The sequence below is a fragment of the Epinephelus moara genome, chromosome 20 (genome assembly GCF_006386435.1).
Source record: "Epinephelus moara isolate mb chromosome 20, YSFRI_EMoa_1.0, whole genome shotgun sequence".
Classification (NCBI taxonomy): Eukaryota; Metazoa; Chordata; class Actinopteri; order Perciformes; family Serranidae; genus Epinephelus; species Epinephelus moara.
The window spans coordinates 658,538-680,847 of record NC_065525.1 but is presented as its reverse complement, the minus strand read 5'-3'; the positions used below and the strand labels follow the sequence as shown (position 1 = coordinate 680,847).

The following is a 22,310-nucleotide window of genomic DNA, read 5'->3' as shown; positions in this document are numbered from 1 at the left end:
GTACTGTAGGTGTGGTGCTGTTGTGGCCTTTTTAATCACCATGTGACAGGATAATTTATGAGACACATTCATGCAAACAGCTCCTTTTGTAGGTCACAGGTACAAACACACCAAACCCTGGTGGGCGTGCCCACACACATACACACACACACACACTGTAGATCAGATGTGTATAGGCTGTAATATTGATGGATAGGCCTGTTAAGCGGTATGATAACACTAATAAGTACTTTCTTAGAGTGACCATGAAATGGAAATTGTAACAGTGTTCTCTGTGTGTTTGTGTTTACTGTATGTGGCCTGTGTGTACTTACAGTGAACAGTTAGCTGGACGGAAGCATTGGTCATGCCCACTATGTTGGTGGCAGTGCAGGTTAGCAGGAAGTTGTTGTCGTCTCTGCTCACATTGACCAAAGTTATGTTGATGGAATGAATGGTGTTGTTGTCGTAGACTCTGGCCTGGAGGGACAACAGTATAAAATAAGGGAACTGGCATGAGCAAATAGTAGTTGAACATGTCAGGCAGGAGCATGCATGGTGGGAGCACACAGGTTCATCAATCTTGAAATTAAAAGGAAGAAGAGTAAATTTAGTTAGCTAACTAGCCAGCAACTTATTCAGCACAGGTAATAATATCAATATCAGCATTATGCTGCATTCACGCAAAGTTGGCTGAATGGGAAGAGGATGTAATCTTTACATTATTCTGACTGGAAGTGTTAATGCATGGTTACCCCCACTGCTATCCTGGTACTCACAACATTTAAATTGCTACTTTTATAGTACTACATATGGAGCAGTGTAGAAACCTACAGTGGCAGAGATGGTTTTAACAAACTGCCTATCCAAAATGCTTTGCAAATTCAAGAAAGAAAGAAAGAAAGAAAGAAAGAGAAAGAAAGAAAGCGCAGTAATAGAAAACACAAATGCAAAAGCAACAATGGAACGTGGTGAAGAGGGAGCTGAAGCAGAAGGCAAAGCTCTCAATGTACCAGTCCATCTATGTCCAAAGGCTCACCTGTGGTCATGAGATTTGAGTAGTGACTGAAAGAATGAGATTTTGGACACAAAGGGCCAAAAATGAGTTTCCTCCATAGGGTGGTTGGGCTCAGCCTTAGAGATAGGGTGAGAAAGATCTGGAGGGAGCTCAGAGTAGAGCTGCTGCTCCTTTGCATCAAAAGGGGCCAGCTGAGGTGGTTCAGGCATTTAATTAGGATGCCTTCTGGGTGCCTCCTGTTTGAGGTTTTCAGGTAGGAGGTCTTTGGATGGATCCAGAACACACTGGAGGGATTATATATCTTATCTTGCCTGGGAATGCCTATGCTGAGTACCTTGCCCCCCCCCCCGGCGGATGGATGGATGGATGGATGGATGGATGATGGCATTAAACCTCAATGAAACGGTTGACTATTATTTATATGTTGTAAATGACTTATATATATATATGTATACATATATCCACAATTGATATTTTAACAAACAGTAATTTTAACAGATCACCTAAGACAACAACCAATGCCCTTTGTGAGGACTTTGCAGACCACTTCAGAAGTAAAATCAATGACATCAGATCCAGTCTCTTATCGCAACAGCTTTTAACTGTTGACACACCTGGATCATTGCTTTTACCTGAGGAAACACTGGGGAGTTTTGCCCTGGTTGATGCGAGGACACTTGGTCGACTTTTCTCCCAAGTAAAGCCCACAACCTGCCTTTTAGACCCAATTCCCACACCATTTTTTAAAACATTTTATGGATTCTTTGAGAAACAGCTACTGTACATGGTGAATTGCTCTCTTCAGACAGGTGTCTTCCCGGCCTCCTTGAAAACGGCGGTGGTGAGGCCCCTTCTGAAGAAGAGCAATTTAGACCCCAACATTCTTAATAATTATCGACCTGTATCCAACTTACCATTTTTAAGCAAAATTTTAGAAAAACTGGTTTTTAACCAAGTAAATGATTTTTTAAATACAAATAACACTTTAGAGAAGTATCAGTCTGGTTTTAGGATGAACCACAGTACCGAGACAGCCCTTTTAAAGATTTTAAACGACATCAGGTGCAATTTAGATAACCATAAACTCACAGTCTTGGTACTACTGGATCTAACCGGTACAGTACAGTACAGTCGATACAGTAGACCATCACATTTTATTAAATAGACTGAGGCACCTGGTCGGCCTCTCTGGTACTGTTTTTATCTGGTTCGTCTCTTACCTTACTGATCGACACTTCTTTGTAAGTATGGATACATGTTCCTTAGGAACCCATGAGATAAAGTTTGGGGTCCCCCAGGGGTCAATTTTAGGTCCAATTCTTTTTAATCTCTACATGCTTCCTCTGGGGGACGTCATCAGGAGGCACGGCATCAGCTTTCATAGTTATGCTGATGATACGCAACTTTACATCGCCGTGTCTCGCCGTGCCAATTGATGCCCTTTTTAACTGCATTTTAGATATAAAGTCATGGATGGCAGCGAATTTCCTGCAGCTCAACCAGGACAAAACAGAGGTTTTAGTCATTGGTCCTGAAGGCCAGAGAGAGAAACTTTTACCAAAACTACAGGATTTTAAACCAACACAATCTGTAAAAAATCTGGGTGTGATTTGGACTCTGAGCTCTGTTTTATTCCACATATTAAAAACATAACAAAGGCAGGTTTCTACCACCTTAAAAATATAGCCAGAGTCCGCCCGTTTCTCTCTCAGGCCAGCACGGAGGTGCTGATGCATGCTTTTATCTGCTGTAGGTTAGATTATTGTAATGCCCTGCTCTCTGGTCTTCCCAAATCTACAATTATTACAGAATTCAGCTGCACGAGTGCTGACGAGGATCAGAGGGCGGGAGCACATTACACCAGTTTTAAAATTGTTGCATTGGCTCCCCGTGCGCTTCAGGATGGATTTTAAGGTTCTTTTATTAGTTTTTAAATGTCTTAACGGTCTTGGGCCTTCTTATTTATCTGACCTGCTTTTACCATATCAACCCTCGCGGACCTTGAGGTCCTCCGGCACCGGCCTTTTAACCATACCACAAGTTAGGACTAAAACACACGGGGAGGCGGCATTTAATTATTATGGCCCCCGATTGTGGAACAGCCTGCCGGAGAACCTCAGAGCTGCAGAGACTGTTGATGTTTTTAAAAAGAGGCTCAAGACTCATCTTTTTAATCAGGCTTTTAACTGATCTCTGTATTTATCTATTTTAAATTCCTCTTATAACCGATTTATCCATCTATTATCTATTTTTTATTTATTTATTATGTTCTTACTCTTCCTCTTTTTACGTTCTTATCTCATTTAACCTTTATCTTTTGTTATTTTAGTTAGCCTATAGGTTTTAGTTTTGATGCATTTTTTTTTTACCTAGCTACTAACTCAGTTTTATGAGCTAAATAGCTTTTTGTTTATTTGGTTCTTTTTATACCTTTTATCCTATCCTACTGTTTTAGTCCCTCAGCTTTTAACTCCAGTGTTTCCTCATGGGGGCCTGCCACACTGAGGGTTGTTCCTGGTCTCCCGATGGGGGTGCCGTTGGGAGACCGCTCTGACCTGGGTGGCTGTAGGGCACTGCACCTCGGTGTGGGGCCTCATGTCTGCCCGGGTCGGGGTGTCTCTATGGCGGCGCTCCCTGTGGCCGTGGACCGTGGGCCCTCTCAGTGTGGATGGCCCCCAGAGGTGGCTTTTTCCTTGCCTCGGGTCTTGGTGCTCGGCCATGTCTCTTTAGTGATAGCTTATGTGTGTGTGTGTGTGTGTGTGTGTGTGTGTATACATACATACACATACATATACATATCTATCTATAAACATATATAGTAGTCCATACCCATTGAGTACAGCATACCATACCATGACTTAGTCATACCAAAAATTAGAAAAGAAAAAGAAAAAAAAAAACCCATTCAGCCACAGGGGGAGCCACATGTGATCGGTCGCATTTTAGCCATTTTTAAGCATTTTTCTGTTGTTATAGTGCCACCCAGTTGCCAATTAGAATTACATTTCTCCAGTCACCTTAGGGCATCCTGTTCTACATATCTACCAAGTTTAGTAAAAATTGATATGGCGGTTCGGCCTTGATAAGAAATTAGCTCTCTAGCACCCCCATTTTGTCTGATTGGATCAATAATGGAGGGGTCCCCTGAGATTATGTGTGGTCATGTGCTACAAAGTTGTGTGGTGATTGGTGAAACCCTTGAGATGTTATACACCTTTATGTGATGACCCATGCCCTCCACAATATTCATTGCCTTATAGAAGCTCAGTTTTAGTAAGTTTTCCAACTTTTGCCAAGAGGGAACTAGACCCTAGATTATGTTCACTGAGTTTCATGCAGATCGGTCAAACTTCCTAGGAAGAGATTGATTTGAAGTGATTTTCAAAAAATTCAAAATGGCGGAAAATCTATATATCCGAAAGTTATGGGTGCTTGAGGCAAAGAGATGAGGCATGAGATAAGCCCATTCAAAGTTTGCAATTTCAATCGGTTGCTATAGTGCCCCCCTTTGGCCAATTGATGTAATATTGCTTCATTCGCATCCTCCCATTACCCTCTACCACTGTGCCAAATTTCACATAGATTTAGCAAGTCAGTGAGGAGAAAAACGTGGAACAGACACACACACACACACACCCCCACAGACAGACAGAGTTTTCGTCATTATATATTAAGATATTAGCCTGGTTCCAGACCATATACCCCGCCCACTCAACTGAGTAGGCTTGCATCTCTGGTCTGGCATACTGCAATGAATTTGCGATATATCTCGTCCAAACGATGGGCGGAACAATGAACGCCAGGGGTGGGGGCGGGTCTAGCGATTAGCCAATCAGCGCTACACTGATGTCAAGCTGTACGCCGGTGGGTAACTGGTGAGGATAGCAACAATGGTGACCGCTACAGATCCTACAGACCACATTAACGATGCTATCGAGGTATTTTGCCACTATTCGCGTTAATGGAGGACCAAATTAAGGAAGCTGCTAAACTGGATTTAACGGCGATGCAGCTGGGCGTGCACGACGATGGAGTAATGCTCGCTTGTTTTCGGCACTCCCGAGGCATGGATACTAATGACGTCAGATTCTGGGTGAGTCGTTGTTCTCTACTGATTGGTTAGGGAAAAATCAAATTCCCTCCCCCTTGTAAATCGCCTTCAATGGAGGCGATGTCAGACTGAAGGTTCTGAGAGCTTCAGTCTGACACTCAGGCTAGTAATATATATATATATATATATATTTTCATTTTCATGTACTCTGCCTAGCTATCCATGGAAGGAGACATAGCCATATTGAGGCTGATTCATGGTGCTGTAGGGAGAACTTGCCTTTCTTGGTTACGTTTATGAAAAAAATAATTTCTGCCAGAAAGAATTTTCTGGCCGCTGCCAGAGTTGAATTGTCTCCAACTTTTTCTACGTAAAACACAAGGTAAATCAATGGATGACAGACTGATCTTTACTGCTTTTTAGTTCCCTGAAATATAAAACAGTTTTCCTAACAGTTAACATGTGAACATTAGCAGGAGGGCTTTCACACAGGAGAGTGTTGGTGTAGGACTGGATGTTTTCAATTCAATTCAATTTTATTTACAAAGCCCAATATTACAAATCATAATTCTCCTCAGAGGGCTTTACAACATACGACTTCCTTCTGTCCTTTGGACCCTAACAGCGGATAAGGAAAAAAAATGGTAGAAACCTCAGGAAGAGAAACTGAGGAGGGATCCCTCTTTCAGGACAGACAGACGTGCAATAGATGTCGTACACGTATTTATAAGGTTATATAGTTTTTACTCACAGTTTAACTGAGGCTGTAAAGGAAATACAGCTGTAATGGCAGGGATGCAATGGTGCACAGAAGCTGTTTCCATGTTACCATGCATAAAGCCCCTGGCATTTACTCGCAGTGCACATCTGCCTGTCTATTCACATGAGGAGTGCAGTGAGACCCCGTGGACCCAAGCAGGTATGCAGGCTAAGTGTTGCTTACTGTTTGGAAAGACCTGCTTCAGCAAAGGGCAAAGTCGTCCCCATGGACCCCCTGCATCTTTTTACACTCCAAGTTTATTTCTGTCACATTTAGTGAAGTGTAATCTGCACAGTCAGCTGTTTAAATCACACAAATATCCCACTGCATATGTGTTTTTATCATATTATTCTGAGTGGCAGATTACCCTTACTCGCTATGGTAAATGGACCTGCAATTGTATAGCGCCTTTCTAGTCATCCGACCACTCAAAGCGCTTTTTACACTACGAGTCACATTCACACACACATTCATACAATGGTGGCCGAGGCTACCATACAAGGCGCCATCTGCTACTCAGTTTTAAACACACTCACACACCGATGGAAGCATCATCGGAAGCAATTTGGGGTTCAGTATCTTGCTTAAGGATACTTCAACATTCAGACTGGAGGAGCCAGGGATTGATCCGCTGACCTTCCGATTGGTGGACGACCCACTCTATCTCTGAGCCACAGCTGCCGGATATAAAATAAATGACAATATATTTTTTCTGATTGCTAGGGCACTACCTTTGAATCTAACCCCCTTACCCTGATGCCAAACTAACAAAACATTATACATGTCTTGCAAAAGCAAACAAGTCTTGCAAAAACTTTTCAAACTCTTTAATAACATGTTGCATCAATTCAGTGCACCCAAACCATCATTTAAATAAGCACACAAGAAACCAAATATGCACTGACAGTGTAAATGGAAAGACACTTTTTCTTTTTCCATTTCTGATTTGCCTTTTCTGTGTGCAGTGGCAGAGCAGTTCGCAATAAAGTTTTGTAATACGTGCAGTAAACACATACACAGGGCTCCAAGTATGTGAATTATGGATGTGTATTCAGAACATAACACATCAATACAAATAATATTCTTTTTCTCAAAATATTCTAAGGGTCCTCAAGCAACAAAAGACCCGAAAAAGAAAAACACTTATTGGGCTAAATATTTCCTTCTTTTTGGGTCTGGCCATAACACACTGAGCCAGGGTGTGTACTGGGTTCATGAATGACAATTCTTTGCTCCACTCAATCTAATTTCAGTTATCAGTGCTCTGATATTGAGGTGTGAATTATTCCTAGTGTGTATATAGAGGGTAGATTAGAGTCAAGGACTGAACTGTGAGTATTACTGATTCTAGTTGGCTCCTTGATTAACTGATATAGACCGAGCTTTACTGCAGTGGCCTTCAGTGATTTTGATTAGCTGTCTTTCCAGTCCAGGCTGATATCACCCAATATAACAATCTCCTTTTTGTTTTGTATCAGTGTGTTCTTTCCATTATAGATGGTAATTTCCTATTGAGAGAAAGAATCAGGAATAGTAGGAGTTAACCATGATTTCAGTACTGCCATCATGTGCTTTTGACTGCAGAAGTATGATCTTAATTTTATCCAGTATTGGTGCAAGACTTCTAGTGTTTAGAAGGCAGATTTTGAAATCATGAATTCTGCTAAGGGGGGGCTGGATACATGGTGTTTTCTGGAGCAGGTTAATTTTTGTTTCACTGCTTTAGCTTCAGAACACAAGAGGAAGAAGGGGGATAGCAGAATTTACAGAAAAAAAGAACTGGATTTTTTTTTTTTTTCAACTGTTGGTAATTTGGGCAGGAGGTGGAGTAGCAACACTATGATCACTCCTTCAGGGGCGATGATGACAGAGGAGGGTGCATGACTGTTGTTGGTTGACAGGTAAGAGAAAGAAGAAGAACAGTTTATTTGCTGCTGTTTTGGCACAAACAGGCCGGCTGGAGCAGTTAAAGCCAAGTTGCACTGACACTACTGACAGCAGATCTTAAAAACCAACTTAAAATCTACATCAGATGACTAAAAACCTTTATGCGGCCCAAAGACATGGTTGAGAGAGACAGGAATTCGGACAGGATACTTCTTGTAAAAATGAGACTCAAACTGGATAAAAACTGGATAAAACTTTATTCCTGGCAGGGCCTCTGGTTGGGACGTAGCGGACACAATGCATGTGCAAGTGAACTCATTATTTAAAAGTGTTTTCACTGTCAATGTGACAGTGTAATCAGCAAAATAGTGTGGTAATACAGAGACCAATGTTTACGGTTCTGCTTAAAGTGTGTTATTAAATTGCAAACTGAGTGTGAAGCAAAGAGTTGTGCATTTATTTATTTTAACTGCAAGATGTGATGGCGTGCTGACGTATTGCAGTAAGCGTGTTGTGTCATTTCTGATGTTTCTGTGATGGCATCTCTGGGCTGCTGTAGCGAACTCTACCGGCTTGCTTTCTGTTTTTTCCTCACTTCAGTTGTTTAACATCTACTTCAAGTCTTAACCCACACTAGTTCTGTTTAAGCACTTATAGCTCTCCTCTTTTTCACGTCTTTCTTGCTAATCCTAGCTGTTGTTTGCACATTATTAGCCTCAGTAGCTACATTAGCTTAAGAGTTAGCAATGGCTTCTCCTTCTGCTCTTTCTTGCTCGGTGTGCCAGATGTTTAGTTATGCCTCTGCCTCCTTTAGCGACATTGGTAATTGTAACAAGTGTAGCTTATTTGCTGCGTTGGAGGCGAGGGTCAGTGAATTGGAAACGTGGCTCCGCACCATGGAAAATAATTCATTAGCTGCGGTAGTTAGCAAGCCCCCTGTAGCCGGTGCAGAGCCACATAGCATAGCCTCTAGTAGCAGTCCTCCGGTAACCCCCGTGCAGCCCGGAGGCTGGGTAACTGTCCGGGAGAAGCGTAGGTCCAAGCCGAATCCCACAGTTCACCACCAGCCTGTTCACGTTTCCAACCGCTTTTCCCCACTCAGCGACACACCCGCTGAGGAGAAAACTCTGATCATTGGCAGCTCTAATTTGAGAAACATGAAGTTAGCAACATCAGCGGCCATAGTCAAATGTATCCCTGGGGCCAGAGCAGGCGACATTGAGTCAAATTTAAAACTGCTGGCCAAGCAGTTTTAAATCGTAGATTTAGTAAGATCGTTATTCACGTCGGCGGTAATGACACCCAGTTACGCCAATCGAAGGTCACTAAAATTAATGTTGCCTCGGTGTGTGAATACACAAAAACTATGTCGGACTCCTTTGTCTGGACCCCTCCCAAATCTGACCACTGATGACATGTTTAGTCACATGTCAACATTTAATCGCTGGCTGTCCAGGGGGTGTCTAGCAAACAATGTGGGTTTCGTTAATAACTGGCAAACTTTCTGGGGAAAACCTGGTCTGATTAGGAGAGACGGCATTCATCCCACTTTGGATGGAGCTGCTCTCGGTGTCTGTCCCCTGACCACCTAAATTATCTAAATCTAAAATTAAACAAAGAGGAGTTGTGCATAACAACCTCATAAAAATTAAAACCTCTTCTGTGCCAGAAAGACAAAACTGGAGAATGAAATGCGGACTGTTAAATATCAGGTCTCTATCATCTAAAGCAGTGTTAGTAAACAAATTAATATCAGATAATCATATTGATTTACTCAGCCTCACTGAAACCTGGCTGTGTCAAGACGAATACGTCAGTCTAAATGAATCCACTCCTCCCAGTTATAATAATACCCACATTCCTCGAGGCAGCGGCCGAGGAGGGGGAGTTGCAGATATTTTTAACTTTTATTTGTTATAGTGTACTGAGCTCCTGGCCAGTATTCTGAATTTGTATCTGAATTCTCAGAGTTTTTATCCAGTTTAGTTCTTAAATCAGACAAAGTTATTATTGTAGGTGATTTTAACATTCATGTTGACGTTGATTCTGACTCCCTGGCTACCGCATTTATCACATTATTAGACTGCACTGGCTTCAGTCAGGGTGTACATAAACCCACTCATTGTTTTAAGCATACCCTCAATCTAGTTCTGACGTATGGAATTGAAATTGATAACCTAACAGTCTTTCCACAGAATCCCTCGCTATCGGATCATTATTTGATTACTTTTGATTTCTTTTTACCCGATTACACGCCACTCAGCAACAGTTACTATACCAGATGTTTATCAGATAGTGCCTTCGCAAAGTTTAAGGAGATGACTCCTTCGTCGTTAAATTTAATACCATGTCCTTCAGTAACAGAGGTTTCCCGTACCGACTTTAAACTCTCCGGAATTGATCATCTCATCAATAGCGCCGTAGGCTTGCTGCGAACAACACTCGACTCTGTAGCACCTCTTAAAAAGAAGTTAACAAAGCAAAGAAAGTTCGCTCCTTGGTATAACTCTCAAACCCGTAAGTTAAAACAAATATTGCGAAAATTTGTAAGGAATTGGCGATTGACCAAACTGGAAGAATCTCGTTTAGTCTGGGCAGACTGTCTCAAAACGTATAAGAGGGGCCTCCGCAATGCCAGAGCAAACTTATACTCAGCTTTAACAGAAGAAAATAAGAACAACCCCAGGTTTCTTTTCAGCACTGTAGCCAGGCTGACTGAGAGTCAAAGCTCTATTGAGCCTTGTATTCCTTTAGTCCTTAGCAGTAATGATTTTATGAGCTTTTTTAATGACAAAATTCTAACTATTAGAGGCAAAATTCATGACCTCCTGTCCTCAGATAGTACCTATCTAACCTCAAACACAGCTGTAAGACCTAATATATATTTAGATTGCTTCTCCCCAATTTCTCTTCAAGAATTGACCGCAGTGATTTCTTCATCTAAATCATCAACGTGTCTCTTAGACCCCATCCCAACTAGGCTACTTAGGGAAGTTTTACCTTTAGTTAACACTAACTTATTAGACATGATCAATATATCCTTATTAGCAGGCTATGTACCACAGTCTTTTAAGGTAGCTGTAATTAAACCTCTCCTAAAAAAGCCCACCCTTGATCCAGAGGTGTTAGCCAACAATAGACCAATATCTAATCTTCCCTTTCGTTCAGAGATCCTTGAGAAAGTAGTCACAGACCAGCTGTGTGATTTTCTCATGATAATAATTTATTTGAAGAATTTCAGTCAGGATTTAGAGTCCATCATAGCACTGAGACAGCACTTCCTAAAATTACAAATGATCTTCTGATTGCTTCAGACAAAGGACTCGTCTCTGTACTTGTTTTATTAGATCTTAGTGCGGCATTTGACTCAATTTCTGCTACAGAGACTGGAACATTTAACTGTCTTAAAAGGTTCTGCACTAAGCTGGTTTAAATCTTATTTATCTGATCGTTTTCAGTTTGTTCATGCTCATGATGAGTCATCCTTACGTACTAAAATTTGTTTTGGAGTTCCTCGAGGTTCTGTGCTCGGACCAATCCTATTCACTCTATATATGCTTCCCTTAGGTAACATCATTAGAAATCACTCTGTAAATTTCCATTGTTATGTGGATGATACATAATTGTATTTATCGATGAAGCCAGAAGAAAGTAATCAATTAACTAAACTACATAATTGCCTTAAAGACATAAAAACCTGGATGAGCACCAATTTCCATATCTTAAATTCAGACAAAAGTGAAGTTATTGTTCTTGGCCCCAAACAACTCAGAGACTCTTTATCTGATGACATAGTTTCTCTAGATGGCATTGCTCTGGCCTCTAGCACTACTGTAAGAAATCTCGAAGTAATATTTGACCAAGATTTGTCTTTTAACTTCCATTTAAAACAAACCTGACGGTTTTTTCATCTGCGTAATTTGCAAAAATTTGGCCTATCCTGACATGAAAAGATGCAGAAAAATTGGTCCACGCTTTTGTTACCTCTAGGCTGGATTACTGTAAGTCCCTATTATCAGGTAGCTTTAATAAGTCTTTAAATACTCTCCATCTAATTCAGAAAGCAGCAGCACGTGTACTAACAGGAACTAAGAAACAAGATCATATTTCTCTTGTTTTAGCTTCTCTGCACTGGCTCCCTGTAAAATCCAGAATTGAATTTAAAATCCTACTGTTAACTTATAAAGCTCTAAATGGTCAGGCTCCGTCACATCTTAGAGAGCTTATAGTGCCTTATTATCCCACCAGAACACCGCGCTCTGAGAATGCAGGGTTACTTATGGTCCCTAAAGTTACCAAAAGTAGATCAGGAGCCAGAGCCTTCAGCTATCAGGCTCCTCTCCTGTGGAATCATCTTACTGTTGCGGTCCGGGAGGCAGACACTGTCACCACATTTAAGACTAGACTTAAGACTTTCCTCTTTGATAAAGCTTATAGTTAGGGCTGGCTCAGGCTTGCCCTGTACCAGCCCCTAGTTAGGCTGACTTAGGCCTAGTCTGCCGGAGGACCCCCTATAATACACCGGGCACCTTCTCTCCTTCTCTCTCTCTCTCCCCTTTGTTAACACTCATGACCTGTAGCTGCATCTTGCTAACTCAGCCATACTGCATGTCACTAACTCGGCTTCTTCTCTGGAGCCTTTGTGCTCCACTGTCTCGAAGGTTGACTTATATCACAGCGGTGCCTGGATAGTGTGACGTGTGTGGTTGTGCTGCTGCCGTGGTCCTGCCTGATGCCTCCTGCTGCCGCTGTTATCATTAGCCATACTTCTACCGTTATTATACACATGACTATTGGCACATATGTACACTATCATATATTAATATATACTTTCAACTTATTGTACCACAATAGCTGTAATAATAATTATGATTTTATTACTTTCATTAATGTTGTCGGGAGCTTCATTACCATCTGTCCCGCATCTCTCTCTGTCTCTCTATCTGTCTCATTGTGTCATATGGATTACTGTTAATTTATTATGTTGATCTGTTCTGTACGACATCTATTGCACGTCTGTCCGTCCTGGAAGAGGGATCCCTCCTCAGTTGCTCTTCCTGAGGTTTCTACCATTTTTTTCCCCCGTTAAAGGTTTTTTTGGGGGGAGTTTTTCCTTATCCACTGCGAGGGTCCAAAGGACAGAGGGATGTCGTATGTTGTAAAGCCCTGAGGCAAATTGTGATTTGTGATATTGGGCTTATAAATAAAATTGATTGATTGATCGATCGATCGATTGATTGTAGAGCTCTTCTCTCTGTGTAGCATCCATGTTTTAGACTTTTTAGCTTCTTTGCAGCAACATCCATATTCAAAGCAGTGTCTACTGTCATGGCTACATATGAGTCTGGACAGACGTGGATGTAAATTGTGACTGTAACCTGCAATTTCAGTGGAGTCACTCGCTGTCAGGCAGCTAAATGTTTTATAACTACGGTACTTGGATACAAATATGGAAAATGAGCTAAAGAGAACATTTGAAGAGCTACATAATGATGTCGAGTTTGTCGCCCACCGCAGACACTGTCTGTCCACAACAAAAGCTTCCTCGGTATAACAATGGATATCATGTCACTGGATATAACGTTACTGGGACTACAAATCTACAGAAGCGCTACCGCTTAACGTGACCGCTTAAATCTGACTTGACCAGCTTTTATTGTTTAGGGCTAAAGTGTTTTAGTGAAAGGGAACTACAGTTTGTGAAGGAATACTGCATGCTGCGCACCGTTTTATTAAAACCTGGCCAAAAATAATGGAGTAACGCGTTAGAGTATTAGTTACTGCCAAAACTAACGACGTTACTGTAACGCGTTACTGTAATGCTTTACTGCCCAACACTGTGCATGAGTAGCAGTTGCATGTTACCCAGTATCTTGTTACAGTAATCCCAGCAGAGTTATCTTCTTGACATGTTGTTTCTTCAGGTTTGTTCAGAGCTGCAGGGTGTGAAGGTTGTAATGAGGCTCATCCCCTCTTCTGTTGAGTACTTAATAACTTAATGTATGTGAATGATGAGTAACTGACTGAGTAACTTGCTAACACTGTTTTGCCATTTTCATTTGACCAGTTTACATTTAGTATGGGTGGTGTCTTTGGAGAAAGTACACACCTATACTTCAGATCGAGTCCTATACCGCTCCGCTGCCACCATGTTAAAGTCTTGTTTGTTACTCACAAGAAGTGTACCAAGTGTTTCCACCCAACCAGGTTAAAACTTCGGTGTGAAGTACCTACAACTCGGTCTAGTAACTCAGGGGGTATCACACAATAACATGTCCGGTTGCAACACGGAACTAAACAACAGTTTCTAACAATAGTTCCTATTGTTACAGTAACTGCCAGCAGCTTGATAGTATCACATGAAAAATGTAACACTCTTAAGTCTAGCATTGTGTTTTCCAAGATGTGTGTGAATTTATGTGTTTGTGTGGCCTCCCTACCTCTTGTGCATTGATGGAGTGTAAGCCATTGACAGGCCAGTCCACCTCAGGTAACGGTGATCCAGAGCCATTACAGATTGCTGTTACTCGATCACCCTCGACAACAGTAAGGTTGCTATGGCTGACGCTAATATCTGGCAGGTCTGAGAGAAAGAGAGCGAAAGAGAGAGCGTGAGACAAAATATAATTCTACCCATAAAGACAGAAATTAAATATTTATGAACTATTTCTTAAAATTGAAGTAGAAACTAATGGGCTTGGAGCTGAGAGGCACAGACAAAGTAGGGAAGTCACAATGTACTAACAGATGGATTAACAATTTATTTTTGTTTTTTTTCATAAGACTTATTTAAAACAATAAAATTTGAGAGTAATGTCAGTCTATCATGAAATCAGTATTAAGACAAAAGCCATTATCTGCTGTCAGAATTCTCCATCATTAAAGGAATACTACACCCCCACAATGACCATTTGTTCATTAGTTACTCACCCTGCATTATGGTGAATTTGTGATGCAAACACTTTTTTTTCTCACATGCCTCCATTGAATGAAAAATCCAAGAAAGGAGAAAAGCCTTGACAAACTTCAGTAAAAGGGGTCTAAAAAGAAATATCTTGATGAACTGAAATAAAAAGAGTCTGCATTTACAACAGCAAAACTACATCAGAACATTTGTATACAAACTCACATAGCTGGTGTAGTATAATCCAAGTCTAATTTATCCTGTTGACCACCCAGTCCAGTCTGATTTTGGTGTTTTAAAAGGTTAATTCGGATTCAGCAAAGTCACACAGTCACACAAACATACTACAGATCGAAGCAGCACAAGACTAGCAGCTCTCATGTTCAGCCAGGAAAAAATTGCTGTTTTTGTCAATGGAGTCTGGTTTTGAAGAGAGCATAAATAAGTTTCACTTTAAGTTTGGTTCCTCTTCAGAAGGGGCTGTATAAGCATGCAAGTGGATAAGTGGTTAATGGACTTGCACTTGCATACTGCCTTTTCTTTCTTCCAAACAATCAAAGCACTTTTCACACTACAAGTCACATTCACTTATTCACACACTCATTGATACACTGAGGCTCATTCCCTCTGGTGGCCGAGGCTACCATACAGGGTGCTACCTGCTACTCAGTTTTTACCAAAATTAATCTCCAATGGAACAGACATCAGGAGCAGTTTGGTTATTGGTATCTTGCTCAAGGATGCTTTGACATGCGGACTAGAGCAGCCGGGAATCAAACAGCCTATCTTCTAATTGTGGACAACGTGCTCTATCTCCTGAGCCACAGCCACCCTTAAATGAGATTTGGATTATATTGCATCAGTTGTGTGACAGTTTGTAAATGGATGTTTTGATATAGTTTTGCTGTTGTTGAATACAGAACGATTTCAGTTCATCAAGATGTTTCTTTTAAGATTCTTTGTTCACTGGAGGCATGCGCGAACAATGTTTTCTTCATGAATTCAATATGACACAGGGTGAGTAATTGCTATACAAATGGTTATTTTGAGGGTGCACATCAGATCTGTATGTTTGTGCTAATTTTCCCACTCCAAACTTACCACAACTGCTGATGTTCATATCCTGCAGCAGTATCTTTCTTCCTTCCATCCTTCTAATACCCTCTGTGTAGCCATCAGCACAGTATAACTGTTGGCTGCCGAGCCCTGCCTCTTCTCTCTGTTGCCATAGCTGCAGCCAACGAATCTCACATCCACAGGCAAACACCACCTCCTCTAAATGACTGGAGAGAAAAAGACACAAAGAGCATTGACAGTATTAGCAATGCACAAATCTCAATAATGACATCTTCTGACTGCACACCAGAGGAACACAGCATGTTTGTCATATTAAAACTCCTGAGGAAGGCACAACATAACTGTGAACATATAACCGAGAGCTTCTCAGCAAGCCTTGTTTGGTAAAGTAATGCGGACACCTTCAGCAAGTCCTGAGGGGTTCCCAAACAGAGTCCACTTCCCAGTGGGCCTGATGTAGGCCTCCACTATTTCAGCTCAAAACACAGACTGCACATTTGGGCTGCTGGAGAGAATGACATAAAGTGGATATGCACACAAAAATAAAATTACAGCATGTTATCATGCACGCGCGCACACACACACACACACACACACACACCTATGGGCGCAAACATGCACGCTCAAAATGCTAGAATCAATAGAGGCTCACCAATTGTTCATTATGTAACACCCAAGGGGAGTATTTTATCCATGGTGTTGGAATGAGTCAGCCTAGTAACCACTCTAAAATACAACTTTCTAATCAGTCAAATGGCATTTCAGATAGTTTTGATGGCTTCTGACTGCAAAAAAATGGTTATTAAACAGCTGAAAAACAACCTGAAAAGCAACCATGACATGCTACTTGAATGAACATTTCTACATTTTTAAAGACTGACAAAATGAAAATGAAAATGATGAGGCTAATTTGTTTGCTACACATGACTGATTTCAAGGCTAAGCTATGTTAGCTTGTTAGCAAAGCATTAACATCCTGACTGGTAACTAACTGCCTGTTATAAGCACACTAGTCTTCTCTGTATGTGCAACACTGTTGAATGTGTGCAAGACGCAGCACTATTACAAGCACTGTAAAAACGTGATTTTAGGAAGATAGGATCATTTTTAAACCAAAGAAGTGAACTATCAGTGTTTACTTGAAGTGTTACACCTGTAAATGGCCTATTAGTAAATATAATAATGAATTTACGTTATTTCTTAATTTTAGTATCATACCTTTTGTATATAAAAGAACAGACAACACACACAACATCTACATACGGCATTTCTACTCCACAAAGTGCTTGTCAGAAAATGAAGGGTAAAATATTGTGACCCTAGTTCTATTGGCAAAGGCAAAACCCTCAACTGGACTCTATGGGCAATACTCTCCTCCAATCACAAGCACGCATTTGCCTACTGAAATTTGCATAAACTTAGCTGCCCAGTCAGAACATGCCTATCTGTTAAAGTGTGGAGTCTACAGTATATATAGGAGGCATATGACAGCATCCGCTTTTCTTTTTAAGAGTACTCACCTCATGCCTCACCAACCACATCAAATCAGTGGGTTTCCTAGGAATTCACCAAACCAGTTTCAGAAAAGGAAGAGCCACCACATATAACATACTCTGATTATCAGAGGACATCTACAGGGACTTCAACAACAAAGAAATAACCCTTGCAATCTTCTTTGATATTGAAAAAGCATTCGATAAAGTATGGCACAACAAACTCAGACACAGGCTTCCAGATTCAAATCTCAATCTCCCAAAAGCCACCCAATCCATCAACTCAAGCTTTCTCAATAACTGACAAATGAAAGTCAAAGTAGCCATTGCCATCTCAACACCTTTCACCCCCCAAGCAGGAGTTCCGCAGGGTGCAGCTTTAAGTCCATTTCTGTTATACATCTCTGAAATCTACTACCTCCCAGCTACCATAGCAAATGTTTCACAGTTTGCAGATGATTTTTGTTACAAGTCCAACACCAAATGTCAAAAACTAGCAGACAAGAAACTTCACAAATTCATCACTGGTCAAAAATGTGGAGAGGCAAACTCAGCCCTGCCAAGACACAATGTGCCCTTTTCACCAAACACCCACATATGCAGTCAAACAACAACAATGTCAACCTCACACACAAAAAAATAAACATCAGTATCACAGCAGCATTCCTTGGGGTAACTTTCCAAATCAACATGACCTGGACAAAAGACATCAATAACCTGGAACAAAAAGCAAACAATAGACTCAATCATCTCAAAGCCCTCTGTGGAAAGCATGGTGCATCACTCTCTACAGTTATCCAAGTCTTCACCACACATACATACACCCAATCACTCTTTGAATACTCTGTCCCCGCCTGGATCACCATCTCTGACAACCAACTGAAACACCTACAAACAAAAACAAAGCACTGAAAGTGGCACACAGACTCGCGTTCTTCATCAACAACCATTACCCACACATCATATCAGGCATCAAAACCATAAGACAAAGACACCAAAAAAATTGTACAGAAATATACAATTCAGCCCTCCAGAAAACCATACAGGAGACAGACTTAAAAACTATATCAATATAATAGCTATAATATTTAATAGCCCAGCCCTAATATCATACGCACAAAATTGAATGCAACCCACAGTTAAGGTAGTAAGAGCCAGAGTAAGGCTTGGTAAATGGACTTGAACAGCACCTTTCTAGTCTTTTGACCACTCAAAGCGCTTTTACACTACAGAGTCAAAATTACGCTCATTCACATATTGGTGTCTGAGGCTACCACACAAGGTGTCATCCACTACTGAGTCAAACATTCATACACTCACACAGAGTAGTTAGGAGTTCACTTCACTTTGACATGCAGACTGGAGGAGCGGGGGATGAAACCATCAATCTTTCGATTAGTGGATGATCCCCTCTACCTCCTGAGACACAGCTGCTTGGCATCCTGCTGTGGATAACTGCTATAACATTACACCATGCAGAGGTGGCTGTAGTGCGATGCTGTTGTTCAGGAGGAACAGCCATTGCTTTGATGCAAGTGTGAATCCCTGACAGGAAGTCTTTGACAAGTCTCTGACCAAACAGCAGTTCAGAGTACCCTGCCATCTTGGAGTCCCTGGGGGGTGTCCTGGAAGAGGTACCCTATAGTTCTGCTGGGGTACTTCAACAATCACGTGGGCAACAGAGGAGAAATCTTGATGGAGGTGATGATGATCCTAAGGGTGTTTTATTTGTTGTATTTCTTTGCTAGTCATGGATTGGCCATAACAAACACCATGTTCAAGCATAGGTTGGTTCATAAGTTTACTTTGTAACAGAACACCCAAAGCGAAAGACTGATGATCAACTTTATGGTTGGATTATCAGATCCCTGGCTGTGCATCTTGGAGACTGAAGTGAAGAGGGGAGCAGGGCTGTCAACTCATCACCAGCTAATGCTGAGTTGGCTTAAATGGCAGGGGAGGCACCTGGGCAGATCTCCTGGGCAAACATGTAGTAAATGTGAACTGGGAACGTTTGGCTGAGTCCCTTGTCTGCAAGGTCTTCAACTCCCACATCTTGAAGAATTTTTTTTGCATCCCACGGGAGGTTGGAGAAATGGAATCCGTGTGGTCCATGTTCAAAGCCTCTCCTGTTGAGGTGGCTGTCAAAAGTTGTAGTCAGAAGGTTGTCTGTGCCTGTTTTCGTGAAAACCTAAGTACCCACTGGTAGACACCAGCAATAAGGAGGCTGTCAGGCTAAAGAAGGAAGCCTTTCAGGCTTGGTCGGCCCAGGGGGTCTCCTGAAGCAGCAGATAAGTATTGGGGGGCCTAGGTATGGAAGGACTTCAGGGATGCTATGGAGAAGGACATTTTGGTTGGTCTCAACAAACTTTGGCAAACAGTGAGATGCCTCAAGAAGGCAAAGCAGGGCTTGTCTCAGACTGTTTTTGGCAAAAGAGGAGAAATGGTGACCCAGGCTGGAGATATTGTAAAGCTGTAGAAACACTTTGAGGACCAGAAAGTCCTCCATGGAGGAGACAGGGTCCGAAGACTCACGGAGAGCCTCATCCATATTCCTGGCAAAGGTCGCTGAGGTAGTCAAAAAAGCTCTTTGGTGGGGAGGTGTCAGGTGTGGATGAGATTTGCCCTGAGATGCTGAAGGTTGTGGACATTGGTGGGTTGTCTTGGCTGACACACTTTTTCAGTGTCACATGGAGAATGGGTACAGTGCCTGTGGAGTGGCAGACCAGAATGGTGGCTCCCATTTTAAAAAAAGGGAACCGGAGGGTGATCTTATTATCAGAGTTAAAGCTTATTCAATGGTGCTGGAAAGGAAGCTCTGTGAGTGTCAAGCTCGTATTGAGGAGAAGCAATGTGGATTCCGTCCTGTCCGTTGAACTGTGGACCAGGTCTTGACCTTTGCAGGCCTGCTGGATGGGTCATGGGAGTTTTCCCAGTCTACTTGAGTTTTGTGGAGTTGGAGAAGCCAGTGACCACATACCTTGTGGAGTCCTGTGGGGGATACTGTGGGAATACGGGAATACAGGGTACTGGGGTCATTGCTACAAGCCATCCAGTATCTCTAACTCTGAGGCCATGGTTCTTTGCCAAAAAACAGTGGATTGCCTCCTATGAGTTGGGAGAGAGAGTTACTGCCCCAAGCAACGAAATTTAAGTATCTTGGGATCTTGACCATGACTGAGGTTAAATGGAGCATGAGAAGGACAGGTGGTTTGGCATGACATCAGCAGTGATGTGGGCATGGTACCTCACCATCGTGATGAAGAGGGAGCCAAGCGGGAAGGTACGGCTCTCCATTTACCAGTCCATCTACAGCCAAACTATCACCTATGGTAATGAGCTTCGGGTAGTTACTGAAAGAATAACACTGGGGATACAAGCAGGCGAAATGAGTTTCCCCTGTAGGGTGGCTGGGCTCAACCTTAGCAATAAGGTGAGGACTTCAGGCATCCAGAGGGAGATTGGAGTGGAGCTGCTGCTCCTGTGTATCAAAAGGGAACAGTTGAGGTGGTTCAGGAATTTGATCAGGATGTTCCCTGGGCGCCTCGCATTAGAGGTTTCTGGAGGTTCGTCCAACCAGTAGGAGGCCCAGTGGCAGACTCTTGCCTGTGAATGCCTCGAAATCCCCCAGGAGGAGTGTTGCTGAGGAAAAGGACATCTAGAGTACTTGCTAAGCCTGCGCCCCACAACCCAGCCCTGGATAAGTGGATGAAAATAGATAGAAAATGGATGGATGCTGAGTTTCTGGGTAGAGACATTATTTTAGAGCAAAGACAAGAGTATAAAGATATACTTATAAAGATATACTACTCAAGGTATACTTTGACTTTGACATTAAGTTTCCATTACAATTATTACAATTATGATGTAGCCAAAAACCACTACATAATAATTGATAAAGAGTTTTATTAGACTGCATTAGTGTGAGAGAGCTTGCCAGGTTTCACACTTGCAGCAAAAGTTATTTGTGTGCATGGCATAATTAACATGCCATGCAGCCAAGGTTCAGTGGAGTGAGTGGTGAGTTGTGCATGACAACCTAATAAAAATTAAAGCTGCGAGCGGCTTTGGGCGGGACCTCAGCCTCATGCCATTTCGGCCTCCAACTCACGTAGACAGTTAAAGAAAAAGGTTTTGGATGATTTTAGACCCTTCTCCACTCTAGCTCACAGCTTGCTAAAACTTTAAACTTTGATAGTATATCATTTTAAAGAACTAAAGTTGGTCCCCTGGTGCTGTACTGTGGCTGTTTGTGGTTATGTGGTTATTTAGCCACTAAGGAGAGGTGCAATTGAATGCGAAAGGATGATAAATCACTCAATAGACTTCTGAACAATTTGTCCCCCCCACTTCTGAAATGATGGCTACGCCCCTTCTGAGTCCGTCACTGAGAGGGAGAGACAAGCTGTATGAGAGCAGGCAGATGGAGGTGGCTTTGAAATGTCTCGAACTCCTCCCTTTAATTCCCAAACCGTGGGTCCAATTGTCAATCTTAGCATACCGGCAGAGAGATACACTCGTCCTGAATGCAGCTATATAGTTTTTATGTTTGTGGAGTCAAAAATGCGGATTTCCGATGTCTAGCTCAAAGCTGACAATTTCTCCACATTTGCTCATGTTAATTTCAGAGGCAATAGCTCACTTCCTGTTAAATTTAGGTCAGGGGTGTCAGTGAGTGATTTGTAGGTCTTGATGAGACGAACAAGCCAGTTTTGGTTTGATCTTTCTATGACATTCCTATGGGCCGCAGTGGCCATTTTAAGGCAGATTGAGATGGTTTTAAATGTGTTGAACTCCTCCTTTTAATTCCCAAAGCGTGGGTCCAATCATCAATCTGATGATACCAGCAGAGAGATACACTCGTCCCGAATGCAGACATATAGGTTTTTATGTTTATGGAGTCAAAAATTTGATCTTGGTTCGCTAGTGGAACAAGTCTAGGTCACAGCTGACAATTTCTCCACATTTGCTCATGATGAGTCATCTTCCTGTTACGGTCCGGGAGGCAGACACCGTCTCCACATTTCAGACTAGACTTAAGACTTTCCTCTTTGATAAAGCTTATAGTTAGGGCTGGCTCAGGCTTGCCCTGTACCAGCCCCTAGTTAGGCTGACTTAGGCCTAGTCTGCCGGAGGACCCC

At 42.0% G+C, this 22,310-nt stretch overlaps 1 protein-coding gene across 1 annotated transcript in view; it reads right to left on the bottom strand.

Annotated features, from left to right (window-relative positions):
• The window catches only part of ntrk3a (neurotrophic tyrosine kinase, receptor, type 3a), a 550,968-nt gene that overhangs the window by 299,569 nt on the left and 229,089 nt on the right, over positions 1 to 22,310 (bottom strand). Inside the window, exons 5-7 of the mRNA XM_050073398.1 lie at positions 15,701 to 15,882; positions 14,136 to 14,278; positions 315 to 459 (exon numbers count right to left, since the gene is read on the bottom strand). Coding sequence (XP_049929355.1) covers positions 315 to 459; positions 14,136 to 14,278; positions 15,701 to 15,882 — 470 coding nt within the window. The remainder of the gene's footprint in view (positions 1 to 314; positions 460 to 14,135; positions 14,279 to 15,700; positions 15,883 to 22,310) is intronic.